The sequence below is a fragment of the Macaca fascicularis genome, chromosome 8 (genome assembly GCF_037993035.2).
Source record: "Macaca fascicularis isolate 582-1 chromosome 8, T2T-MFA8v1.1".
NCBI lineage: Eukaryota > Metazoa > Chordata > Mammalia > Primates > Cercopithecidae > Macaca > Macaca fascicularis.
Window position 1 is genome coordinate 115,410,687 of NC_088382.1, and position 25,577 is coordinate 115,436,263.

At 40.8% G+C, this 25,577-nt stretch overlaps 1 protein-coding gene across 12 annotated transcripts in view; it reads left to right on the forward strand.

Moving 5' to 3' along the window:
* ZFPM2 (zinc finger protein, FOG family member 2) overlaps positions 1–22,666 on the forward strand; it is a 503,820-nt gene extending 481,154 nt beyond the window's left edge. For 8 of the 12 annotated variants that reach the window (XM_073999280.1, XM_005563905.5, XM_015455105.4 and 5 more), the window contains 2 exons: positions 16,825–17,049; positions 19,161–22,666. In XM_073999280.1, the coding sequence (XP_073855381.1) occupies positions 16,825–17,049; positions 19,161–21,652 (2,717 nt within the window). In that variant the 3' untranslated portion in view covers positions 21,653–22,666. The remainder of the gene's footprint in view (positions 1–16,824; positions 17,050–19,160) is intronic. The other 4 variants (XM_073999283.1, XM_065519526.2, XM_073999284.1 and 1 more) reach the window with 1 other exon arrangement.
* The last annotated feature ends 2,911 nt before the right edge of the window (positions 22,667–25,577 follow it).

Below are 25,577 nucleotides of genomic sequence, written 5' to 3' on the forward strand. Positions count from 1 at the left end.
AAACGCTCAGAAGAAGCCGGTGAAGAAGAAGACTTCTGAGATGATGAATAATGTTATTCCATATCAAAGGCTTTTTTGGACAGGTACTGTATGGTGGCCTTGATAAGTGCTCTCTCGTACAATATTGCATCATCATTGGTATAGGGTTAGTACATTGGTTAGTAGGCCTAGTGTCAGTAGGGTGATGGAGTAAAAGTGAAATCATATAACTAAGCCGGATGTTATATAGGAGAGCTGATAGGGCTCCTGTTAATGGTCAGGGGCTAGGTTTAACTATGTGACAAGCATGAAGTTGGTGGGTCATTAGGTATTGTTGTGTAAGTAAAGGCTGACTAAGAGTGTAAAGACGTAGGCCTGAATTAGAGCGACTGCAATTTCTAGAATGGTTAGTAGTGTTAGGAGTATAGAAGTTAGTAAGGCAGCGGGGAAGCTAATGGTTGATAATACTAGTGCAGCGCTTCCAATCAGATGCATTAGTAGGTGACCAGCTGTGATATTAGCGGTTAGTCGTACAGCTAGGGCTACTGGTTGGATAAGTAGACTAATAGTTTCGATTATTACTAGTATGTGGGTGTACTTGTGGTAGAAGATGGGCTAGGGAATTTTTGGTTTTAAAGCGAAGGCCCACAATCACTGTGCCTGCTCATAGGGGGATTGCTATAGCCAGGTTTATAGAAAGTTGGGTGGTTGGCGTAAATGAGTGGGGTAGGAGTCCTAGGAGGTTGGTTATGGCAATAAAGGTGATTAGGGATATTAGTATAAGAGCTCAGGATTGCCCTTTAGTATTGTGAGTTACTATTATTTGCTTTAGAGTGAGTTGAGTCAGGCTTTGTTGAATAGTGATTAGTTGGTTGTTAATGAGGCGTTTGGAGGTTGGAATTAGCAGTGTAGGAAATAGGATAATGGGAATTGTGGCGGATTGGCTGAGGATTATTGGGGTTGGGAACGGGGTAAATAGATTTTCGTTCATTTTAGTTGTCAGTGATTATTGTGGATTTGTAGGCTAGGGTTTTTTTGTAAGGGGGGTTGATAGTAATTTGTGTTTAGCAGTTTTAATTGTATAATAAGATATAGTGTAGGAAGCATCGTCATGATAGTAGTGAATCATGTAGATGTATCTAATTGGGGCATTTCACTGTAGAGGGTATGTTCCTCAATATTTAACTTAAAAGGTTAATGCTAGGATAGCTGTACAGCGGGTCTGTAAAGTATTTTTAAGGGCTTATGGGGGGGGGGTTTATAGGGTAAATACAGGTCCTATTTCAAAGATTTTTAGTGGGATAAGTTCTGCGACGATTGGTATGAAGCTGTGGTTTGCGCCACAGATTTCTGAGCATTGTCCATAGTAGACGCCTGGTCGTGTGGCGGTGAATATAGTTTGGTTTAAGCGTCTAGGCACTGCATCTGTTTTTAGGCCTAGTGTAGGGATAGTTCATGAATGTAAGACATCTTAGGATGTGATTATTATACGGACGGGGGCTTCAATTGGGAGGACTACTCGATTGTCAACTTCTAGAAGTCGAAGGTCACCTGGGTTTAAGAATAGTGGGGGTAGTATATAAGAGTTAAAGATTAAGCCTCCGTAGTCTGTGTACTCGTAGGTTCAGTATCATTGGTGTCCGATTGATTTAATAGTAAAGGAGGGGTTGTTGATTTCGTCTGTTAGATACAGGATGCGCAGGGATGGAAGGGTGATTAGGACTAAGATAATTGCAGGTAAAATAGTCCAGATGGTCTCTATTTCTTGGGCATCTGTGATGTTGGTGTTGGTAAGTTTTGTTGTGAGTGTTGAGGATAAGGCGTATAAGACTAGAAAGCTAATTAAAGATATAGCTATAAAAGCATGGTCGTGAAAAGTGATTAGTTCTTCTATGACAGGGGATGTGGTGTCTTGTAGGCCTAGCTGAACTGGGTGAGCCATATAAGATACATAAGGCTTGACCTACAATTTAGCTTTGACAAAGCTATGAAATAATTTTTCTAATACCTTATTGAAAAAGTTATAGGGGCTATAAGATTGGCTTGAAACCAGTTTTAGGGGGTTCGACTCTCTCCTTTTTCGTTTAGTTTAATATAGGTTGGTTCTTCAAATGTGTGGTGGGGTGGAGGACAGCCATTTAATCACTCTAGGCTAGTAGAGGGTTGTTCGATTAGTAGTACTTTGCGTTTTGAGGCAAAGGTTTCTCAAATTATATAAATTATTAAGATTACTGCTACTAGTGAGATAAAGGAGCCTAGAGATGATAGGGTGTTTCATGTGGTGTAAGCATCGGGGTAATCAGAGTAGCGTCGGGGTATCCTGGATAGGCCAAGGAAGTGTTGTGGAAAAAAGGTTAAATTTACACCTACAAATATAATAATAAAATGGGCTTTGGCATAAGTCTGGTCTAATGTGTAGCCTGAAAATAGAGGGAATCAATGAATAAAGCTTCCTATAATGGCGAAGACAGCTCCTATTGATAAAACATAGTGAAAGTGGGCGACAACGTAGTATGTATCGTGTAATACGATATCTAGAGATGAGTTTGCTAAGATAATGCCGGTTAGGCCTCCTACGGTAAATAGAAAAATAAAGCCTAGGGCTCAAAGTATTGTGGGGGATCATTTAATATTGCCCCCGTGGAGTGTGGCAAGTCAGCTGAAAACTTTAACACCAGTAGGGATTGCAATAATTATAGTGGCAGAAGTGAAATAGGCCCATGTATCTACATCTATACCAACTGTAAACATGTGATGAGCTCATACAATAAAACCTAGAAATCCAATTGATATCATAGCCCAGACTATACCCATGTACCCAAATGGCTCTTTTTTCCCAGAGTAGTGAGTTACAATATGGGAAATTGTCCCAAATCCAGGAAGAATAAGGATATAGACTTCGGGGTGGCCGAAGAATCAAAATAAGTGTTGGTATAGGATAGGGTCTCCTCCTCCAGCAGGATCAAAGAAAGTAGTGTTGAGGTTGCGATCTGTTAGTAGGATAGTGATGCCGGCGGCTAAGACTGGCAAAGAGAGGAGTAGGAGGATTGCTGTAATTAAGATTGATCAGACAAACAAGGGAGTTTGATACTGGGATATTGCTGGAGGTTTTATGTTAATGATGGTGGTGATGAAGTTGATGGCTCCTAAGATAGAGGAAATGCCTGCTAGGTGAAGAGAGAAGATGATTAAGTCCACGGAGGCCCCTGGATGAGAGAAGTTTCCTGCCAAAGGAGGATATACTGTTCAACCTGTTCCGGCACTGGCTTCTACTATGGCTGATGCCATTAGTAGTAGGAAAGAGGGGGGAAGGAGTCAGAAGCTTATATTGTTTAGACGGGGGAATGCCATATCAGGAGCGCCAATTATTAGGGGCACTAGTCAGTTCCCAAAGCCTCCGATTATAATGGGTATGACTATGAAGAAGATTATAATGAACGCATGAGCTGTTACAATAACGTTGTAGATATGGTCATTGCCTAGCAGATTGCCGGGTTGACCTAGTTCAGCTCGAATGAGAAGGCTCAGAGCCATACCTATGACTCCAGCTCATGCACCAAATAGCAGGTATAGGGTCCCAATGTCTTTATGGTTTGTTGAGAATAGTCAACGATTGATGAGCATAGGTAGGAATAGAAAGGAGGGAAGGTAAAATGGCTGAGTAGGCATTAGGCTGTAAACCTAAAGACAGAGGTCTAACCCTCTTTTTACCAGCCCTGGGGTGATTTTCACATTGGATTGCAAGTTCAAAGGAGCAGTTTTAAGTTTCTGCCGGGGCTTCCCCCGCCTTTTTTCCCTGCGGTGGGAGAAGTGGATCAAAGCCAGTTGGTTAGGGTGTTTAGCTGTTAACTAAGTTTTTGTGGGTTAGAGTCCCATTGATCTAGTGAGGGCTTAGCTTAATTAAAGTAATTGATTTGCGTTCAATTGATGCAGAGCAGGCATTTGCAGTCCTTATGTATTTCAGAAATTAAGTAATTTTACTTGCTAAGGGCTTTGAAGGTCCTTGGTCTTGCTTAACCTAAATTTCTAGGGGATAGACAGGATTGGGGGGAGATTGGTAGTAAGAGGGTGGAGGCAATAATGAGTGGGGAAATAAGGAGTGTGGGTTTTGTGTTTTCGAATTGCCATATTATTTTTGTGTTGTTGGATGTGGGAAATAGTGTTAGGGAGATAGTGTAGATTAGGCGTATGTAGAAGTATAGGTTGAGTAGGGTTATGATAATTATGATGGAGGGGATGACGAAGTTATTGTTTATTGTGAGTTCTTGAATGGTGATTCACTTGGGTAGGAAGCCGGTTAGAGGGGGTAAGCCTCCTAGAGATAGGAGGGTAGATGTTATTAGTGGTACTAGACAGGTTGATTTGTTTCAGGTGTGAGATAGCATGAGAGTTGTGGTGTTTGAGTTTAGGTTGAGGGTTAAGAATATGGTAGTTGTTAGGGTGATATATATAGTTAAGTAGAGAATTGTGATAGTTGGGTTATATGTTAGTGTTATTGTTATTCAGCCCATGTGAGTGAGTGAAAAGTATCCTAGAATCTTGCGTAATTGTGTTTGGTTGAGGCCTCCTCAACTGCCTACTATAATAGATAGGGTTGAGAGGGTTAGGAGAATGCAGGTGTTGATCGATGGGTGAATTTGGTATATGATTGAGATGGGGGCCAGTTTTTGTCATGTGAGGAGGAGTAGGCCAGAGGTTAGAGGTGTTCCTTGGGTGACTTCTGGAACTCAAAAGTGGAATGGAGCTATTCCTAGTTTTATGGCAAGGGCGGTTGTTATTATTAGGGATGAGAGTTGATTGGTGTGACTTGTTATTGTTCAGTATCCTGATAGTAGGTTGTTGGAAACAATTGCTATTATGAGGATTATGGATGCGGTAGATTGTACTAGGAAATATTTAGTAGCGGCTTCTGTGGAGCGGGGGTTTGTTTTTTTGATTAGAATTGGAGTAAAGGCTAATATGTTTATTTCTAGACCTGCTCAGGCTAGGAATCAGTGTGAGCTTAGTGTTGTAATGAGTGTGCCTGTGATTACCGTGGTGTAGATAATAAGTTGAGCTAGTGGGTTGATTAGTACGGGAAGGGTGTGACAACATTTTCGGGGTATGGGCCCGATAGCTTATTTAGCTGACCTTACTCTAGGATAGGGTGTGAGAGGTAGCACGGAGAAGTTTGGGTTCTCGGGGGTAGGTTCGATGCCTGCAGTCCTAGAAATAAGAGGGTTGGGGCCTCTATTATTTACTCTATCAAAGTAACTCTTTTGTCAGACATATTTCTAGGTTTGAGGGGGGATGCTGGAGGTTACGATGGGCATTGAGGTATTTCATATGAGGAGTGCTAGTGTAAGTGGGAGAAAGTTTTTTCATAATAAGTGTATAAGTTGATCGTAACGGAATCGGGGGTATGCTGCTCGGACTCATAGAAATAAGGAAGTTAGGAGGAGTGTTTTAATGGTAAAGCATGTTGTGAATAGTTCTGGTGAATGGATGGGGTAGAATGTGCCCAGGAAAATTGTGGTTGTTAGGGCATTTATTATGATAATGTTTATGTATTCGGCCATGAAGAATAGAGCGAATGGACCTGCGGAGTATTCAGTGTTAAAGCCTGATACTAGTTCCGATTCGCCTTCTATGAGATCGAAGGGGCTTCAATTTGTTTCTGCTAGTGTGGAGGTAAATCATATTATGGCTAGTGGTCATGATGGCAGGAGAAGTCAGAGGTGTTCTTGTGTTGTAATGAGTATGTTGAGGTTGAATGAGCCACTTATTAGCAAAACTGATAGTAGAATGATGGCGAGGGTGACCTCGTATGAGATCATTTGGGCGACGGCTCGTAGGGCTCCAATTAGAGCGTAGTTTGAATTTGATGCTCATCCGGATCATAGGATGGAGTAGACAGTTAGACTGGATGTGGCTAGGATAAATAGGAGTCCTAGGTTGAAGTTAATTAGGGGGTTGGGCATGGGGAGGGGGGTTCATAGGAGGAGGGCAATGGAGAAAGCTAGAGCGGGTGCGGTAATATAGTGAGCAGTGGTGGATGTTGAGGGTTTTAGAGGTTCTTTGGCGAAGAGTTTTATTGCATCAGCAAAGAGTTGTAGTAGTCCGTAGGGACCTACAACGTTGGGCCCCTTACATAGTTGTATATAGCCTAGTAACTTTCGTTCAACGAGTGTAAGGAACGCCATGGCGGCTAGCGTAGGTATAATGAGGAGTAGAAGGTTTATCGTGGTCATGATGTTAAGAAGAGGAGTTGAACCTCTGATTGTAAAGTTTTAAGTTTTATGCAATTGCCGGGCTCTGCCATCTTCACAAACCATGTTTTTGGGTGAGATGTATAATATTTTGCTAAATTAAGATTAGGTCATTTATGTAATGAAGGCGCTTTATGAAGTGGGCCTTATTTCTCTTGTCCTTTCGTACAGGGAGAAATGTAGAATAGATAGAAACCGACCTGGATTGCTCCGGTCTGAACTCAGATCACATAGGACTTTAATCGTTGAACAAACGAACCCTTGATAGCTGCTGCACCATTAGGATGTCCTGATCCAACATCGAGGTCATAAACTCTATTGTCGATATGGACTCTAGAATAGAATTGCGCTGTTATCCCTAGGGTAACTTGTTCCGCTGATCAAATTATTGGATCAATTGTAAATGTTAGTTCACTTTGGCTTGTGTGGTCTCGGCATGGATTATTCGGAGGTTTGGTTGTGCTCCGAGGTCACCCCAACCAAAATTTTTAATGCAGGTGTAGAGATTTAAAAATCCGTAGGTTTGTATGATTCCTGGTTGCATTAATAAATTAAAGCTCCATAGGGTCTTCTCGTCTTATTATTATATATCCGCCTCTTCACGGACAGGTCAATTTCACTGGTTGAAAGTAAGAGACAGTTAAACCCTCGTGTTGCCATTCTTGCGAGTCCCTATTTAAAGAACAAGTGATTATGCTACCTTTGCAAGGTCAGGGTACCGCGGCCGTTAAACGTGCGTCACTGGGCAGGCAGTGCCTCTAATACTAGTAATGCTAGTGGTGATGTTTTTGGTAAACAGGCGGGGGTTAAGTTTGCCGAGTTCCTTTTACTTTTTTTAACCTTTCCTTGAAAGCATGCCTGTGTTGGGTTAACAGTGAAAGTAGTATGGGCTTGTTTATGTTTATCAATACTAGGCTGTTAAATATCGGTGAGGCTTTCGGTCTGATTTAGGCTTATGCGGTGGAGAAAGTATTCATGTTACTTATACTAGCATTATTACTTCTATAGGGTGATAGATTAATCCAATGTAGTGTGAGGAGTTCAGTTATGTGTTTGGGGTTTTTTGGATAGTTGATGTTGAGCTTGAACGCTTTCTTAATTGATGGCTGCTTTTAGGCCAAGTATGGTAATTGGGGTTTTTACTCTCTATATAATGTTTTTTCCTACTGTCTAAAGAGCTGACCCTCTTTAGAGTAACAATTAAGTTTACAGGAGGATTAAGTGGTTTTATAGGTAAACTTAAGGTTGAACTCAGATTCTATCTTGGATAACCAGCTATCACCAGGCTCGGTAGGCTTGTCACCTCTACCCAGAAATCTTCCCACTATTTTGCCACATAGACGGGTGTGCTCTTTTAGCTGTTTTTGGGTAGCTCGTCTGGTTTCGGGGAATTTGGCTTTAGTTCTCTTTGTGAAATTATTTCTAGCTAATTCATTATGCGAAAGGTACAGGGGTTAATCCTTGCTATTTTGTGCTTGGGTGGTTTTCTATCTTTCCCTTACGGTACTGTATCTATAGCGTCAGGTTAAAATTTCTATCGCCTATACTTTACGTAGGTGAATGGTTTGGTATATGTTGGTTTGGTGTTAGTGTTGATTGTGCTTAGAGCTAGTGTTAGCTCAAGGTAGTCAAGCGGTGTTGAGATTTTCTGGGTGTAAGCCAGATGCTTTATGTTAAGCTATACCTTGATTTATCCAAGTGCACCTTCCAGTACACTTACCGTGTTACGACTTATCCCCTCTATATAAATATTAGGGTGTTTAGTTAAGATGTTCCTTAAATATATTTGAGGGGAGTGACGGGCAGTGCGTGCGTGCTTTATGGCCTAGTTCAATTAAGCACTCTATTCTTAATTTACTGCTAAATCCTCCTTGGACTCTTAGGTTTCATAAGAGTTATCGTGGGGTTTTCTGAGGTAGAAAATGTAGCCCATTTTTTACCATCTCATAGGTTACACCTTGACCTAACGTTTTTGCGGGGAGGGCATTTGCGCTCACTTCGTAACCTTCATCAGGGTTTGCTGAAGATGGCGGTATATAGACTGAGCAAGAGAGGGTGGGGTGGATCGGGGTTTATCAATTATAGAACAGGCTCCTCTAGGGGGATGTGAAGCACCGCCAAGTCCTTTGAGTTTTAAGCTGTTGCTTGTAGTATTCTGGTGAGTAGTTTTGTTGTTTTAACTATTGAGGTTTAGGGCTAAGCATAGTGGGGTATCTAATCCCAGTCTGGGCCTTGGCTATGGTGTGTTCAGAAATTTTAAAGCCACTTTCGTAGTTTATTTTACATCAGCTAGGGTTTTACGGTTTAGATGGAGTTTAGCTTTATTGTATCAGATCTAAAACACTCTCTACGCCGATCTCTGTTGGCTAGGGTTAATCGTATGACAGCGCTGGCTGGCACGAAATTAACCAACCCTTATTATAGCATAGCTTAGTTAAACTTTCGTTTATTGCTAAAGATTTGTCACTGCTGTCTCCCGTGGGGGTGTGGCTAGGCAAAGTGTTTTGAGCTGCGTGTGCGTGCTTGATACTTGCTCCTCTTGGTCATAGTGATTTGTAGGGCGTCTTCACCGGGGCGGGGATGCTTGCATGTGTAATCTTGCTAAGAGCCAATAGAAAGGCCAGGACCAAACCTATTTGTTTATGGGGTGTGCAAGCCCATCTAGGCATTTTCAGTGTCTTGCTTTAGGTAGGTTTAAGCTACATAAACGAGTAAATGGGTATGACTATGGAGTGATTTCTTTGGGGTTGTAGTAGGAGAGGTATTGGTTTGGTAGTGGGTAGGCAAATGTGAGGGGCGGGGGGGCGGGAAGGAAAGGGGCCCTGGGTTGCTCTCAAGAGTGTTTGGTGAAGTAAATTTATATTAGTTGAGGGGATGGCATTTGGAGTCGTGCACACCTAAAAGATGAAAATATAAGCTCTGGGCCGGGCGCGGTGGCTCAAGCCTGTAATCCCAGCACTTTGGGAGGCCGAGGCGGGTGGATCACGAGGTCAGGAGATCGAGACTATCCTGGCTAACATGGTGAAACCCCGTCTCTACTAAAAATACAAAAAACTAGCCGGGCGTGGTGGCGGGCGCCTGTAGTCTCAGCTACTTGGGAGGCTGAGGCGGGAGAATGGCGTGAACCCGGGAGGCGGAGCTTGCAGTGAGCCGAGATCACTCCACTGCACTCCAGCCTGGGAGACACAGCGAGACTCCGTCTCAAAAAAAAAAAAAAAGAAAATATAAGCTCTGGCCGGGCAAATTGAGGCTTTTGTTTTTGGGGTTTGGCAAAAGTGGGTTTAGGTGGGGGTCAGAGATGGGGGTGGGGGGTTTTGATGGAATTTTTATTGTGGTTTTGTGGTGTGGTGGGAGTGGTGTCGTGGAGTTGATTATTGATATGTCCTACAAGCATGAATTAAATAACACCTTACTGGTAGTTATGCGGGTCTAGGATATTGAACGTAGGTGCGATTAATAACGTCATGGACTAGGGATCAAAGGCAGGCGCGGCAGGACGGGATGTGGTGGGAGTCAGCATTCTGCGATGGGGTTGCGTGCGGACCAGAGATAAAAGATACCAAATGCATGGAGAGCTCCTGTGACTGGTTAATAGGGTGATAGACCCGTGATCCAGCGAGATGTCTTATTTAAGGGGAACGTGTGGGCGATCTTGATTGCTATGGCCCTGAGGTAAGAACCAGATGCCGGATACAGTTCAATTATAGCTACCCCCACAAGTTATGGGCCCGGAGCGAGGAGAGTAGCACTCTTGAGCGGGATATTGATTTCACGGAGGATGGTGAACAAGGGATTCCTAAGTGAGGGGGGGCATCCGTGGTGAGGAGGATTTTTTAATAGGTATGTGCTATGTCCAATGAACAATGTAATGTACTATGTATGATTAATATAGGGCTAGTTCTGTTGGTATCCATGGGGGACTTTGAGGGAGTGTGTTATGTGTTACTGTTGAAGTATTCATTAGAGTTCTTGCTTGTAAGCATGTCTTTTAAGGGGATTAGGTACGTATGTAAAAACATGTGCTATGTACAGTTAAGCATATATAGTACTATATATTATACATGTTGGCTAGCAGTAATGCACGAATTACATAATGGCATTAAAGGTAGGTTAGTACTAAAGTTATGCTGTAGGGCTTGTACAACATAAAATACAGAAAGTAGTTTAAGTCAGAACGCCAGTTTTGGGTGTTGGCAGTAGAGTTAAGTACTTTCTTTCTGATTGCCCTGGGGAGAATATTCCATTTCTGGTTTACAAGGCCAGTGTATTAATTTATACTATGAGGGCAGGTTCATTTGAGTAGGTTGTTCTCGATTAGGGAGGCCAGCGGTATTAAGATTAGGATCGTGATAAAGTATATTGTGGATGCTATTTGGCCAATGATGATAAAAGGTTGGGTCACTGGTTGGCTTCCAATTCAGGTTAGGGTTAGTAGAATTGTAACTAGAAGTCAGAATAGGAATTGGCTGAGTGGGCGGAATATTATGCTTTGTTGTTTGGATTTGTGGAGTATGGGGATAATTGCTAGAATGAGAATTGATAGGAAGAGTGCTAGTACGCCTCCCAATTTGTTGGGCACAGATCGTAGAATTGCATATGCGAATAGGAAGTATCATTCTGGTTTAATATGTGGAGGAGTGCTTAGTGGGTTGGCTGGGATATAGTTATCTGGGTCGCTTAGGAGGTCGGGTGAAAATAATGTTAATGTTGTTAGGGTAAAGAGGAGGAGGATTAGACCTAGGATATCTTTAATTGTATGGTAGGGGTGAAAGGTGATTTTGTCTGAGTTAGAGGAAATTCCGCAAGGGTTGTTCGACCCTGTTTCGTGTAGGAATAGTAAGTGTACAGTTGTGAGAGTGACGATAATGAAGGGTAGGATGAAGTGTAGGGTGGAGAATCATATGAGAGTGGGGTTATCAATGGCGTACCCACCTCAGACCCATTGAACAAGGTTGGTTCCGATGTATGGGACTGCTGAGAGTAGATTTGTGATTACTGTTGCCCCCCAGAATGATATTTGGCCTCATGGGAGTACGTAGCCCATGAAGGCTGTTGCTATGGTTATGAGTAGAAGCATGATGCCAATGTTTCAGGTTTCTAGGAGAAGATATGAGCCATAGTAGAGGCCTTGGCCTACGTGCAGGAAGAGGCAGATGAAGAGTATGGAGGCACCGTTAGCGTGGAGATAGCGGGTGGTTCAGCTGTAATTTACGTCTCGAGTGATGTGTGCGATTGAGGAGAAAGCAGAGGAAGTGTCTGGTGAGTAGTGCATTGCTAAGAATAGGCCTGTGATAATTTGTAGAATTAGGCAGGTTGCAAGAAGTGAGCCGAAATTTCATCACACAGAAATGTTGGATGGGGTAGGTAGGTCAATGAGGGAGTGGTTGATTATTTTTATGATTGGGTTAGATTTGCGTATTGGAATCATTTGGTGCTTTTATAGTTGAAATACAACGATGGTTTTTCATATCATTGGTTATGGTTGAAGTCCATATGGAAGCAATGACATATATTTTATTTACATTAAGAGTATTGTTGGTTATGGGGTTTGTGGGTTTTTCTTCTAAGCCCTCTCCCATTTATGGGGATTTAGCGTTGATTGTTAGTGGTGTAATTGGTTGTGTAATTATTTTAAATTATGGGGGGGCCTACATGGGTTTAATGATATTTTTAATTTATTTGGGGGGTATAATAGTTGTTTTTGGCTATACTGCGGTGATGGCTATTGAAGAGTATCCTGAGACATGAGGCTCAGGGTTTGAGGTTCTAGGGGGTCTTTTGGTGGGATTAATAATGGAAGTAGTATTAATTTTATGGGTTTTAAGTTTTGATGGAGTAGTGGTGGTGGTTAATTTTAATAATATGGGTAGTTGGGCGATTTTTGAGGGGGAATGATCAGGGTTAGTTCGAGGCGATTCTATTGGTGCGGGTGCCTTGTATGATTATGGGCGTTTGATTAGTGGTGGTTGCTGGTTGAACGTTGTTTGTTGGTGTATATATTGTGATTGAGATTACTCGAGGTAATAGGCTATATTATTAGAAGTAGAGTTAGGGTAAGGGGAATGAGGAAAGAGAGGAAGTGGAGTTTGATTATGCCTTTCTGGGTAGTTACAGTTATGGAAGCAGTAATATGTGTTTGTGAGATTATTTTGGGTATAGATTTCTCTAGTCACGTTGAATCTAATAGGAGAAGGGCTAAATTTTGACTTATAAGTAGGTGTTGATAGGGAACTATACGATGGACTGTGGTGGGAAAGTATCCTAGTATATTGGAGAATTTGAATATTTGTGATGGATTTTTTACTTTTAGTTTGTTGGTTATAAGGGCGAGGTCTAGGGCTGTTAGAAAGCCGAGGGCAGTTGCGCATAAGGCTGAGAATTTTAGATAGGAGGGTATTGTTGGTTGGGGAAGTGAGGTAGGGGGGATATTGTTGGTGATAAGGAATCCTGCAATTATACTGCCTATTATGAGGCGTTTAATTGGGTTTAATAGGGCGGGGTTGTTTTCGTTGATGCTTATTAGGATTGGGAAGCGGGGTTGTCCTGTTAGGGTAAGGAGAATGGTTCGAGTACTGTAGGCGCTTGTTAGGGAGGTGGCGATGAGAGTAATAGATAGGGCTCAGGCGTTGGTATATGACGTATTTGTGGCTTCGATAATGAGGTCTTTGGAATAGAAGCCTGTGAGGAAGGGTATTCCCGTGAGTGCTAGGTTGCCAATAACTAGGGAAGTTGAGGTGAGGGGCATTGTTTTAAATAGACCACCTATTTTTCGGATGTCTTGTTCGTTATTTAAGTTATGGATAATAGATCCAGAGCACATCAAGAGTATAGCTTTGAAGAAGGCATGAGTGCAGATGTGTAGGAATGCTAAGTGTGGTTGGTTAATACCAATAGTGACTATTATTAGACCTAGTTGACTTGAGGTGGAGAAGGCCACGATTTTTTTGATATCATTTTGTGTGAGGGCGCAGATGGCTATGAATAGGGTAGTAATAGCTCCTAGACATAGTATGAGGTTTTGGATTAGTGTGTTGCTTTCTATTAAAGGGTGAAAGCGAATAAGTAGGAATACTCCGGCAACAACTATGGTGCTGGAGTGAAGTAGGGCTGAGACCGGGGTTGGACCTTCTATGGCAGAGGGTAATCAGGGGTGAAGACCAAATTGAGCTGATTTTCCTGTTGCTGCTAGGAGAAGGCCTACTAGTGGAAGGAGATTTGAGTTGGAGTTTAGAGCCAGTATTTGTTGAAAGTCTCATGAGTTATAATGCAGGAGGAATCATGTTATAGCCAGGATAAGACCAATGTCGCCGATGTGGTTATATAGGATTGCTTGGATGGCTGCTGTGTTGGCGTCTGCTGGAGCGTACCATCAGCTGATTAGAAGGAAGGATATGATTCCTACACCCTCTCAACCAATGAAGAGTTGGAAAAGGTTGTTGGCGGTGACTAGAATTAGTATGGCAGTGAGAAAAATGAGGAGATATTTGAAGAATTAATTGATGTTTGGGTCTGAGTTTATGTATCATAGTGAGAATTCTATAATAGATCAGGTGATGAATAGTGCGATTGGAATAAATATTATAGAAAAGTAGTCTAGTTTAAAGCTTAGTGTTAGATCTAATGTTTGGGTTGTTATTCAGTGTCAGCTTCAAATGGTTGTTTCTTGATTTGAGAAAATGTATAGGGTTATTGGAAGAAGGCTAGTAATAAAGGCATATATTATAGTTATCTTTACATAGTTTGGGTATGAGCGTTTTTTTGTCAGGATTAATGAGGGTGGCAAAAATTGGAAGAGTTAGGGAGGCGAGGGTTGTTATTATGATAGAGGTGCACATAATTATTACTTTTATTTGGCTCCTAAGGCCAGTGGATAGCTGTTATCCTTTAAAAGTTGAGAAAGCCGTAATTTTAAGTATGGGGGCATGGGTTAGCAGTCCTTGCAAGTTTTCTCGGTAAATAAGAAGTAGTAAGCTTCTATAGTTAGGTCCACAATCTAATGTTTTGATTAAACTATATTTAAAGGGAGTAAGTCCTAGAATGCTGTTGGGATTAAGGATTAGAAGAATGACTGGGGCAAGGTGTACAAATATTAATGTGTTTTCTCGTGTGAAGGGGGGTTTTATGTTGATTATATGGTGTGTAAGTGTCCCTCGTTGCATTGTGACAAACATGTGGAGAGAGTAGAGGGCTGTAATTAATATATTGAATCCTGTAAGTATGATAGTAATATGAGATCAAGAAAATGAAGCTGCGATTACAAAGAGCTCACCGAGTAGGTTAATGGTAGGGGGAATGACAAGATTAGCAAGGTTTGCTGTGAACCATCAAAAGGTTATTAATGGGAGTAGGACTTGAAGTCCTCGGGACAGTAATATGATGTGGCTGTGGGTGCGTTCGTAGTTTGAGTTAGCTAGGCAGAAATATATGGAGGAGGTGAGTCCATGGGCAACTATAAGGATAATTGCACCAGAGAAGCTTCAGGGGGGTTGGATGAGGGAGGCTACGATTACTAGGGCTATATGGCTTACGGAGGAGTATGCGATCAGTGATTTCAGGTCTGTTTGTCGAAGACAGATTGAGCTTGTTATGATTATACCTCATAGAGATAATATAAGGAATGGATAGGCTATGTACTCTGTTAAAGGGTTAAGGATAGAAGTGAGTCGTATTATGCCATAGCCACCTAGTTTTAGGAGTACTGCGGCAAGGACTATTGATCCTGCAATGGGGGCTTCGACATGAGCTTTAGGAAGTCATAAGTGTAGGCCATATAGGGGTATTTTTGTCATAAAGGCTATTATGCATGCTAGTCAAGTAAGGTTGTGAGATCAAGTGGTTGCTAGTTTTTGGTCTATAAGTGTTAGTAGTGTGATATTCAATGAGCCTGTGTTATTATAGGTGTAGATTAGTATAATGAGTAGGGGTAGAGAGCCGGTTAGAGTGTAAAATAAAAAGTATGTGCTTGCGTTGAGACATTCTGCTTGGTTACCTCATTTAGTGATGATAATTAGGGTGGGAATGAGGGTAGTTTCATATTCCAATCCCATTTCAACCACTGATGCGGTCATGGATGGGCAAGTTACTTAACACCAGTCTCCTCACCTATAGATGGATGAAGGGGGACAAAACACACATGGAGAGATTTTCCATGAGCGAACACATGAACATGACACATCATAGCATGACCTGATAAATAAGGTACCAGTATTAGCTGCAGTTCAAACACTGTTGTGTTTCTCTTAAGAGTACTGCAGTTGCCTCCCACCAGTCAAAAGTCTTTCTTCCAAATTCACTACCTTCAAAACTAGACTCTGCTGCTGTGATTCTATAATATCTGATTATGTCAGTGTCTTGCTTAAAATGATTCGGTGATGCTTCATAATCATGAAGACAAAATCTAAAACTCGTTGAGAGCCTGCAATTCTTTCAGTCTATCCCTGCCTCCTACAGCCTCTTCTCTCCCAGCCCTATCATGCTCCTTAACTCAACAGTACAGAACAGCCTCCCAGCCTCCCAGCCCCTCTCTCAGGCTCTCATGGCTTTCCCTGAGCTGCTCATTTGATCAGGATGATCCAACCCCTCTTCTCCACATAACTAGCTTAATTTCATCCTTCACACCTCAGCTCAGGCTGAGCTCATCATCTTCCCTCTAAATCTGTCTCTAATCTCCTCCTCTCTCCACTCCTGACATCAGCCTCTTTTCCATGCCCCGGGGCACTCCTCAGATACCTCCATCAGAACAGTAATTAGACTGTAATGTAATTAGCTGACCACATGTCCATCAACCGGAGGAGACTGTATGCTTCCTAAGGCCAGCTGTTTCATCTTTCATTTTGTTTTATACCCAGCTCAACACAGAGTTGGGCATATAGTAGCCACTCCGTAATTACTGTGTTAAAAAAAAATGGTGTCAGGGGTTGGCATCAGGGCTAACATTAGTTCAGCCATTACCTCCTTACCTTTTAATCAATCAGATAATTTATATCACTATAAATGTATATTTTTTCTAACCATAAATATAATTTAAAATCAATATCTTAGGCCAGACACAGTGGCTCACACCTGTAATCCCAGCACTTTGGGAGGCTGAGGCAGGTGGATCACCTGAGGTAAGGAGTTTGAGATCAGCCTAGCCAACATGGAGAAACCCTGTTTCTACTAAAAATACAAAAATTAGCCAGGCATGGTAGCACTCACCTGTAATCCCAGCTACTTGGGAGGCTGAGGTAGGAGAATTGCTTGAACCCAGGAGGTAGAGGTTGCAGTGAGTTGAGATCGCACCACTGCACTGTAGCCTGGGTGACAGAGTGAGAATCTGTCACAAAAAATAAAACAAAATAAAATCAATATCTTGTGTTTTAAATATTGGAGTGTCCTCTTTCTAGAGTCTGGGAAGTTAAATTGCAGAGTATAACATTTCTTTCAAAGCCGAGTCCTCTGCTGTAGAACAACACCAAAGACTGTTACTCATCACTGTCCGATTGCCCAGTTCAGGACCTGAGAGCAGAGTCTGAGAAAAATTGAACTACATGCTGCTTTACCCATGGTTGGTTTCAAATGGACAGCAGCAAATGTGTCTCTGTGTTTTTCCCTGCAGAGGATATATTCCCTTGCAAGTCCTGTGGCATCTGGTATCGGAGTGAGCGGAATCTGCAGGCCCATTTGATGTACTACTGCAGTGGGAGGCAAAGAGAAGCTGCTCCAGTGTCAGAGGAAAATGAAGACAGTGCCCATCAGATTTCCAGCCTGTGCCCCTTCCCACAGTGCACCAAGAGCTTTTCAAATGCTCGAGCTCTAGAAATGCACCTGAATTCACACAGTGGTAAATGCTGCTTTTGTTTCTTCTGTGGCTCCAGAAGACTATTATTTTTATAAATATATATGCATTACATGTATACATCTATATCTATCTATCTGTAGCTATCTATAACATCAAAATCAAACTTTCTGGGTCAACCAGTGTGATCTTATGCCACTTATACTCAGCATATTTTACTCAAAAGATTTGGGTCTTAATTCTTTTCTGACAAATTCAGTGCTCTGACCACAGACCAAATCATTCTATTTGTTTTCGACTGAGGTTTTAAAAAAGCACATTATTTTCAAAAGAAAGTCTCAATACCATTTGAATATTGTCATTTATTGCTTTAGTGTCAAGCAATCTTTGGAAACTGACCATAGTGTTTCCGGTATGGTAGGGAAGAAATAATAGGTACATAAATATAAGTATTTGCTGAATTGAAATAAAGCTATTCTATTGATAGATCCAATTAAAATTACAATTCAGGGATGTTTACTTTTAAATATGGATCAGCAAAATATTCTTGACTTCCGAAAGATGCGTCATAACAGCTTAGCTGGTTTTTATGACATAAAACTACTTTTAGTACTATGTTTTAAAATCCCTTAAGAAAAAATAGGCTGAAAAACAAATAAGGTTTTTAAGGCCCTCTCTTAATAGCAAGGTGGCAACTGTTCCCATTTAATTTGGAATTGTATGCCAGCTATTTTTGGTTTCATTTCATAGCATTCTAATTAACATACTTTTTTTAAAAATGAATTTAATTGAATGTACAGAATTCTATTGACTTTAAATAATTTTAGGTACATTCTTGCATGGGACAAACTAGGGACTGAGAATCATAGTTTTTCAGCACCTGTGATACAAACCTTGTAGGACACGTCTGGGTGACTTTCTTAGCTGTCTTTGCCTAGATTAAATGATTTTAAAATGGAAATACATGTTGAGTTTTAAGCTACTGTTCTAACCTCCAGTGCTGTAGTACAGTTCAACCTTTTGTCTTTGAACCTATAAAAGTAGGCAATTTCCTTTCTGCTCATCCTCTTTCCTCTTCTTGCAAATGAGCTATCTTCATATAGATAATAAAGCAGGGGAAGCAGAAACAGATTGGTTGTCTCAGATGGTGAGTAAAGTCATATACAAAACAAAAAGAGCAGAATATAGGGGTCCTTTCAGCTAAATGGAAAAAATGAGTATTGGATTCATTAAGGAAAAAAGGAGACAAGGATAGTTAGACCCCTTTTATGACTACAGGACTAGGTACCTCTGCCATGTTTTCAGCTTATGAATGTAAAAGGCGGTCTTATTTTAGTCCAGAGTACAGAGGGGATAAGCCAAGCTGATTTTACCATATGCTGACCAATGGGAGCTAGAGTCAACCTTAGTGATGCTTACCCACCACAGTCAATGATAATATTCAAAATATGTAATCATGGACTAGAAATAGGCAGCGATCAATCAGCATGGATGTCAATGCGAAATGACTATATTAGTATACTGGTAGACTATATTAGTCTACCAGGTAAATATCAGCCCTGGATAGAGATAAACTATGTTCAGCAAAATTGTGGCATAAAATTTTAAATTTATATTAAATATCAATTAGGATGTTATTAATTACTTTACAAAATCGTTTCTATTTGGCTTCTTTAGAATATAACCTATATGTAGTGTACTGAGAGTTATTTGATTTGCATTGGTTTTCAACAGCAATCCTAATGAATGCTCACTTCTTCCTAATGTAGAGGCTAATGTTCTAGTAGGAAGGTTATTGGATCAGTAATTATAAAATCTGAGGCTCAGGCATGGCTTCATCACTTAATAGCTTTATTAACATAATCAATTCCCTTAGCCTCCTTCAGCGTGTTTCCTCATCTGTAAAATGGAGACAGTGACACTTACTCCACTTCGATGCCGTCATATTCATGAAAGTAGTTTGAAAACTATAAAGTGCTATTATTATTATCACACACTGTAAGAGATGTCACAAGAAAACAGTGAATATAATGAATGAGATTCTGAATGATTTCATTCCCATTGTGTTGCAAACATTAGGTCATTAGAAAAGGTCCCTAGCATTCAAAGACCAACACACATGTTTCTCATTGTTCTTATTTTGTATGTCTCCCTAGGAGTGAAAATGGAAGAATTTCTGCCCCCTGGTGCTAGTCTAAAATGCACCGTCTGTAGCTACACTGCTGATTCTGTGATCAACTTTCACCAACACCTGTTCTCCCATCTCACTCAAGCTGCCTTCCGATGTAATCACTGCCATTTCGGCTTCCAGACTCAGAGGGACTTATTGCAGCACCAGGAGCTCCATGTCCCTAGCGGCAAACTTCCCAGAGAAGGTGACATGGAACACTCTCCAAGTGGAACCGAAGACAGCTTACAGCCAGCCACAGACTTACTGACCAGAAGCGAACTTCCCCAGAGCCAAAAGGCCATGCAGACTAAAGATGCGAGCTCTGACACAGAGCTGGACAAGTGTGAGAAAAAGACTCAGCTCTTTCTCACAAACCAGAGACCAGAGATACAGCCTACAACAAATAAACAAAGCTTTTCTTACACAAAAATAAAGTCTGAGCCCTCTAGCCCAAGACTTGCCTCATCTCCAGTTCAGCCTAATATTGGGCCTTCTTTCCCTGTGGGCCCTTTCCTATCTCAGTTTTCTTTCCCCCAAGATATCACCATGGTCCCTCAAGCTTCAGAGATCTTAGCCAAGATGTCTGAACTGGTGCATCGGCGACTGAGGCATGGCAGTAGTAGCTACCCTCCTGTCATCTACAGCCCCTTGATGCCCAAGGGGGCTACTTGTTTTGAGTGTAACATAACATTCAATAATTTGGATAATTATCTAGTGCACAAAAAGCATTATTGCAGCAGCCGATGGCAGCAGATGGCTAAGTCCCCAGAGTTCCCTAGTGTGTCAGAAAAGATGCCTGAAGCTTTGAGTCCCAACACCGGCCAAACCTCCATAAACCTTCTCAACCCAGCTGCTCATTCTGCTGATCCTGAGAATCCACTTCTTCAAACATCTTGCATCAATTCTTCCACTGTCTTAGATTTAATTGGGCCAAATGGGAAGGGCCATGACAAGGACTTTTCCACTCAAACTAAGAAGCTCTCCACCTCCACTAACAATGATGACAAAATTAATGGAAAACCTGTTGATGTGAAAAATCCCAGTGTCCCCTTAGTGGATGGGGAAAGTGACCCAAATAAGACTACCTGTGAAGCTTGCAACATTACCTTCAGCCGGCACGAAACATACATGGTCCACAAACAGTATTACTGTGCTACTCGCCACGACCCTCCACTAAAGAGGTCTGCTTCCAACAAAGTGCCTGCCATGCAGAGAACCATGCGCACACGCAAGCGCAGAAAGATGTATGAGATGTGCCTACCTGAGCAGGAACAAAGGCCTCCACTGGTTCAGCAGAGATTTCTTGACGTAGCCAACCTCAGTAATCCTTGTACCTCCACTCAAGAACCCACAGAAGGGCTAGGAGAGTGCTACCACCCAAGATGTGATATCTTTCCAGGAATTGTCTCTAAGCACTTGGAAACTTCCCTGACGATCAACAAATGTGTTCCAGTTTCCAAATGTGACACTACTCATTCCAGTGTTTCCTGCCTAGAGATGGACGTGCCCATAGATCTCAGCAAAAAGTGTTTATCTCAGTCTGAGCGGACGACCACGTCTCCCAAAAGGCTGCTGGACTATCACGAGTGCACTGTGTGCAAGATCAGTTTTAATAAGGTAGAAAACTATCTGGCCCACAAGCAGAATTTCTGCCCGGTTACTGCACATCAGCGTAATGACCTGGGTCAACTGGACGGCAAAGTGTTTCCAAATCCAGAAAGCGAACGAAACAGCCCTGATGTCAGCTACGAAAGAAGCATAATAAAATGTGAGAAAAACGGGAATTTGAAGCAGCCTTCCCCCAATGGAAACCTATTTTCATCCCACCTAGCAACCTTGCAAGGCTTGAAGGTCTTTAGTGAAGCCGCTCAGCTCATTGCTACAAAAGAAGAAAACAGACATTTGTTTCTTCCACAATGCCTTTACCCTGGAGCAATAAAGAAAGCAAAAGGAGCCGACCAGCTTTCTCCATATTATGGAATCAAGCCAAGTGATTATATTTCTGGTTCTCTTGTCATCCATAACACTGACATCGAGCAAAGCACAAATGCAGAAAATGAATCTCCTAAAGGCCAGGCTTCCTCAAATGGGTGTGCTGCGCTGAAGAAAGATTCTCTACCATTGTTGCCCAAAAATCGAGGAATGGTAATAGTGAACGGTGGACTGAAACAAGATGAGAGACCTGCTGCCAACCCACAGCAAGAGAACATTTCCCAGAATCCTCAGCATGAAGACGACCACAAATCTCCCTCGTGGATCTCTGAGAACCCATTAGCTGCCAATGAGAATGTCTCACCAGGAATTCCCTCAGCAGAGGAACAGTTGTCTAGTATAGCAAAAGGTGTGAATGGTTCCACCCAGGCTCCAACCAGTGGGAAATATTGCCGGCTGTGTGATATCCAGTTCAACAACCTTTCAAACTTTATAACTCACAAGAAGTTTTATTGCTCATCACATGCAGCGGAACATGTCAAATGAACTAACTGAATAAACATCAGTCACCTCTGGTATCAGTGTTTAGTATGTTGTTCTAACCAGTCCAGAAAAAAAAAAAAAAAAGCTATTTGAATTACATCTGGGCAATCAGGAGGTAATTCATTATGGCTGAGTTGAAGACTTGAGGTGTAATTTCATTACAGTCCATTAGTAAAGTGTATTATTGGTGCCATTTTCAAAAAAAATTAATTTATTTTACCAGCAGTATTCATAGCTGTGGTTATGTTATTTTTTATTTAAAAACTTTATATTAAAGTCATTTGTAATGTTATTGTATAGTTATTGTGTAGCACATATGGTTTGCACTGTATAGTAGCTTTTAAAGAAAATAGTCACAAACAATACAGAAAATCATTTTAGAAATAGCTTCAAAAGCACTTGTGTATCTTGATTTTTTCTTATATGCTGTTGCAGATATATGTATATGCTAAAATATAACTTGCAAAGATGTTCTAAATACACATGCTATAAGTTCGCCTTAAGATTTCAATTCTTGGATAATCAGGCTCCGTTTGCACTTTATATTTTAGCAGATACAGTCTCTTAGTCACTAGGCTTTGCATTTGTATGTAGCTGTATGTTTCTGTCCATTTTCTTAATCCTAAACCTGTATGTTAAATGAAGATGGCAATTTTTTTCTTGTATAGTACTTGGATTTTCTTTCGCTGATGCAGCTCTGTCTCAATTTTTAAACCTTTGCTGTTAAATGCAATACTTTATAAAGAATGAACAAAATTACTGGAAGCAGTATTGTAAGTAATGAGGTAGTATTAATCAGTTTTATCTTTTGAAAGGCACAGTCTAAATCGAAACCCTAAACTCAATGCTGCAAGTATGAATTTAATTCATATATAAGATCTATTTAAATATAAGAGTAGCAATACTGCACCTGGTGATCGCAAAGATAATGTTCTACTTCTGATAGAAATAATTTCTCAACAAATGTTGTTACTATGCATGTATATGGATGGAATAAAATTCCAGATTGTTGGAGGAGTTTGGCGTACTTTTTTTCCCTTTAAAATAGAAGAGAAACCCTAAATCTATTCCTTGTGATGAGAATAGTTTCAAAATGGCACTGAATAGCTGTATTAACACAATGACAAATCAGTAAAGAGAAAGATTGTCCTTTACATACACCTAATTAATATAACTTGCTCTATTAAAATGAACTAGAGGCTCCAGGCCATGAAACTAGAAAAGTTCTTCATTATAACTATGTATAATCAGCAGAATCTCTCTGTCTGCCTTTCCGCATCATCACTGCAGCACAGATAAAGAGCAGTTTCATGTGTGTCTACAAAACTTACAAGTCATATGCACAAGAATCAACACAAATGTTGGTCAAATGCACCCAAGATTCAGATGAAGTTTACCAGAGAGAGGTTTGCATTTTGAGGAACGGTGATGTGGTTTGGTAAAGTGACTCTGATGAGTAAAGATGTGCAAATCTCATGCTTGGGATTTGTACATTTGTATAATCCAGGAGTTTGCATATTGAGGGGGAGCGGAGAGCAGAGAATGTGGGCCCAATGGGCCAGCCAGAGACATTGAGAGTGACTCGGCAGACATGATGGTCTCCCGCAAAATTAGGAATCTCCTGACTTAGAAAGGCAACTACCCACTTGAGGCTAAGACACACTCTTTACAGATAGGTTGTGATGCACTATGATTCATCCATATTGAATCTGGTAACATAACGAACATAAATGTTGGCCTTAAGCATAACATACAAATACTGTAACAAAACATAAAAAAAAAAATGCTATGTTGTCAAAAACGTTTCTCCAGTTGCTCGTTGAGAATAACTATTTTCAGAATTGAAATCATGGGCTTAACTGATGCTTTCCATTTCAGTCAATGATTAAACACTGAGGTGAACAGAACTAAGGTGCTTAATAGTGTGTAACAGGAATCTCTCAAATTATCAGATCCTTGGGGATCGATGGAGATGTTCAGAAAGACCTGTGTGGTGCACAGGTTGGAACTGGTAGGGCTGAGTATTCTTAAGAGGGCTTTCTTCCCCAATCTCTTTTTCATCTTCTTTCCTCTTCAAAAAGAAAGAAAGAAAAAAAATAACCAAATCAACATATATTTATTGATTACGTGGCTTGTATCCACTATTTAGGGGATGAAGGCAAAGAAATATAACACATGACTCTTTTCTCAAAGAGCTTATAATTTGATTCAATTTAGTGCTTCTCAACACTTATCTCACTAGAATTGCCTAAGGAATATTTAAAAATGCCAATTATGTATATATTTTTGTACGTTGGGCCTTACCCTAGATCAATTGGAGAAACACTCAAGCCTGTGAGCTCTGAGAATCTGTATCTTGTAAAACCTGTCCAGGTGGTTCTAATATGCAAACAGTGTTGGGAAATACTGAAAGGTAAATTAGAAGAAAACATGAAGGATAAGTGAGACTAAGTATAGTGAAAGAACCAAAAGATAAAAGGGAACCAATATGAGATGATAGAGCTGGGGCAGGCCGCACAAATAGGGTAGGTTCTGGAGAGGGGGATACCGTGGTAAGGAAGGCTACCTTTAGGCCACCCTGAGATATTTGTACAGTGTATCCACAGGGTGTTTATTTCAAGTATTGTTTGTATAGTTGAAAGTAAGTTCTAATAGCTGTTCACAGAAAGAAGAACATAGTGTAGGTTGAAGTAGTGACATTTGGATCAGAACTAGACCGTGGAGAGTGTAGAGGAGGAAAATGGTATTTCTACATGTGGCAATCACTGTATGTTACAGTACAAAAGTGGAATGCAACTGGCATGTGAGGATGAAAAGTGAGTAAAACATTTTTCAAAAGAAGAGAGTTTAGATTGGAAAGAAAAGGAAGCTAAAGTGGGAGGATTGCTCAAGCCCAGGAGTTGGAGACTGCAGTCCCTTATGATCACGCCTGTGAATAGTCACTGTACTCATGCCTGGACAATGTAGCAATACCCAATCTCTAAAAAATAAAAAATAAATGTAAAAAAGAAAAAAAAGTATAAATAGGGATCTGGTATCACCATGCCAGACCTTGAGTGGCAGACTTAAGTTTTATGGACTAAGGTTTATGGACTTGCCTTATACTTTGCCTCTTAAATAGGGTCAAAAATGAAAACTATGTTTAGGAATGGTAATAGAGTAAGTATGAGGTCTAGATGCTACACAGAGGAAGTTTATTTAGAAGTCCATAGTGATGTTTTCAAATGAGGGGGCGGGAAATGAGAGCCTCTACCAGGTGAATGGAGAAGCACAAGCGTGGGTACAAGATTTAATGTGGGTACAATGAATTAATGAGTAACCATCAAGACTTGGTACAAGTTAGTGAAGATGAAATCAAACAAGAAGCCAAATATCTTCAACCCACACTGATTAAAAAAATGACCCATGTTGAATAAACCTTGAAGTCAGAATATTATCGGTTGAGTAATCTAGTTGAAGAGTAGTAAAAAGAACCATGGTTTATATCAGTTCTTCAGATTGTGGTATCTCAATCGTCTACAGAATTCTAAAGCCTACTAAATGAGAACAGCTTAGTTTTCAAGTTTTTTGTTTGTTTGTTTGTTTGTTTGTTTGTTTGTTTTTTAACAAAGCAATCTTAGGGTATTCTTTGTTGTTTTCTCTTGGCTACAATGAAGAACCTTTGAATTAAACAGAGAGAGTGGGAAGCTGTGTGCGAAATTAGTTAAGCTGGCAGCAGATTTTAGTATATAATTGGTCTTTCAAGTGCTTATTTCTAATACGTAACACATTTCAGTGTTTAAAACTACTATAATTTAAAATAATTCAACATATATGTTTTAATATTGAAATTGAAATGGAAAATCAAGTTGTTATGGAATCTGTGAGCACTATTTGAAAACTTTATAGCCAGTAAGAATGCTCTTATTTTCAGGCAAAACTAAGGTTT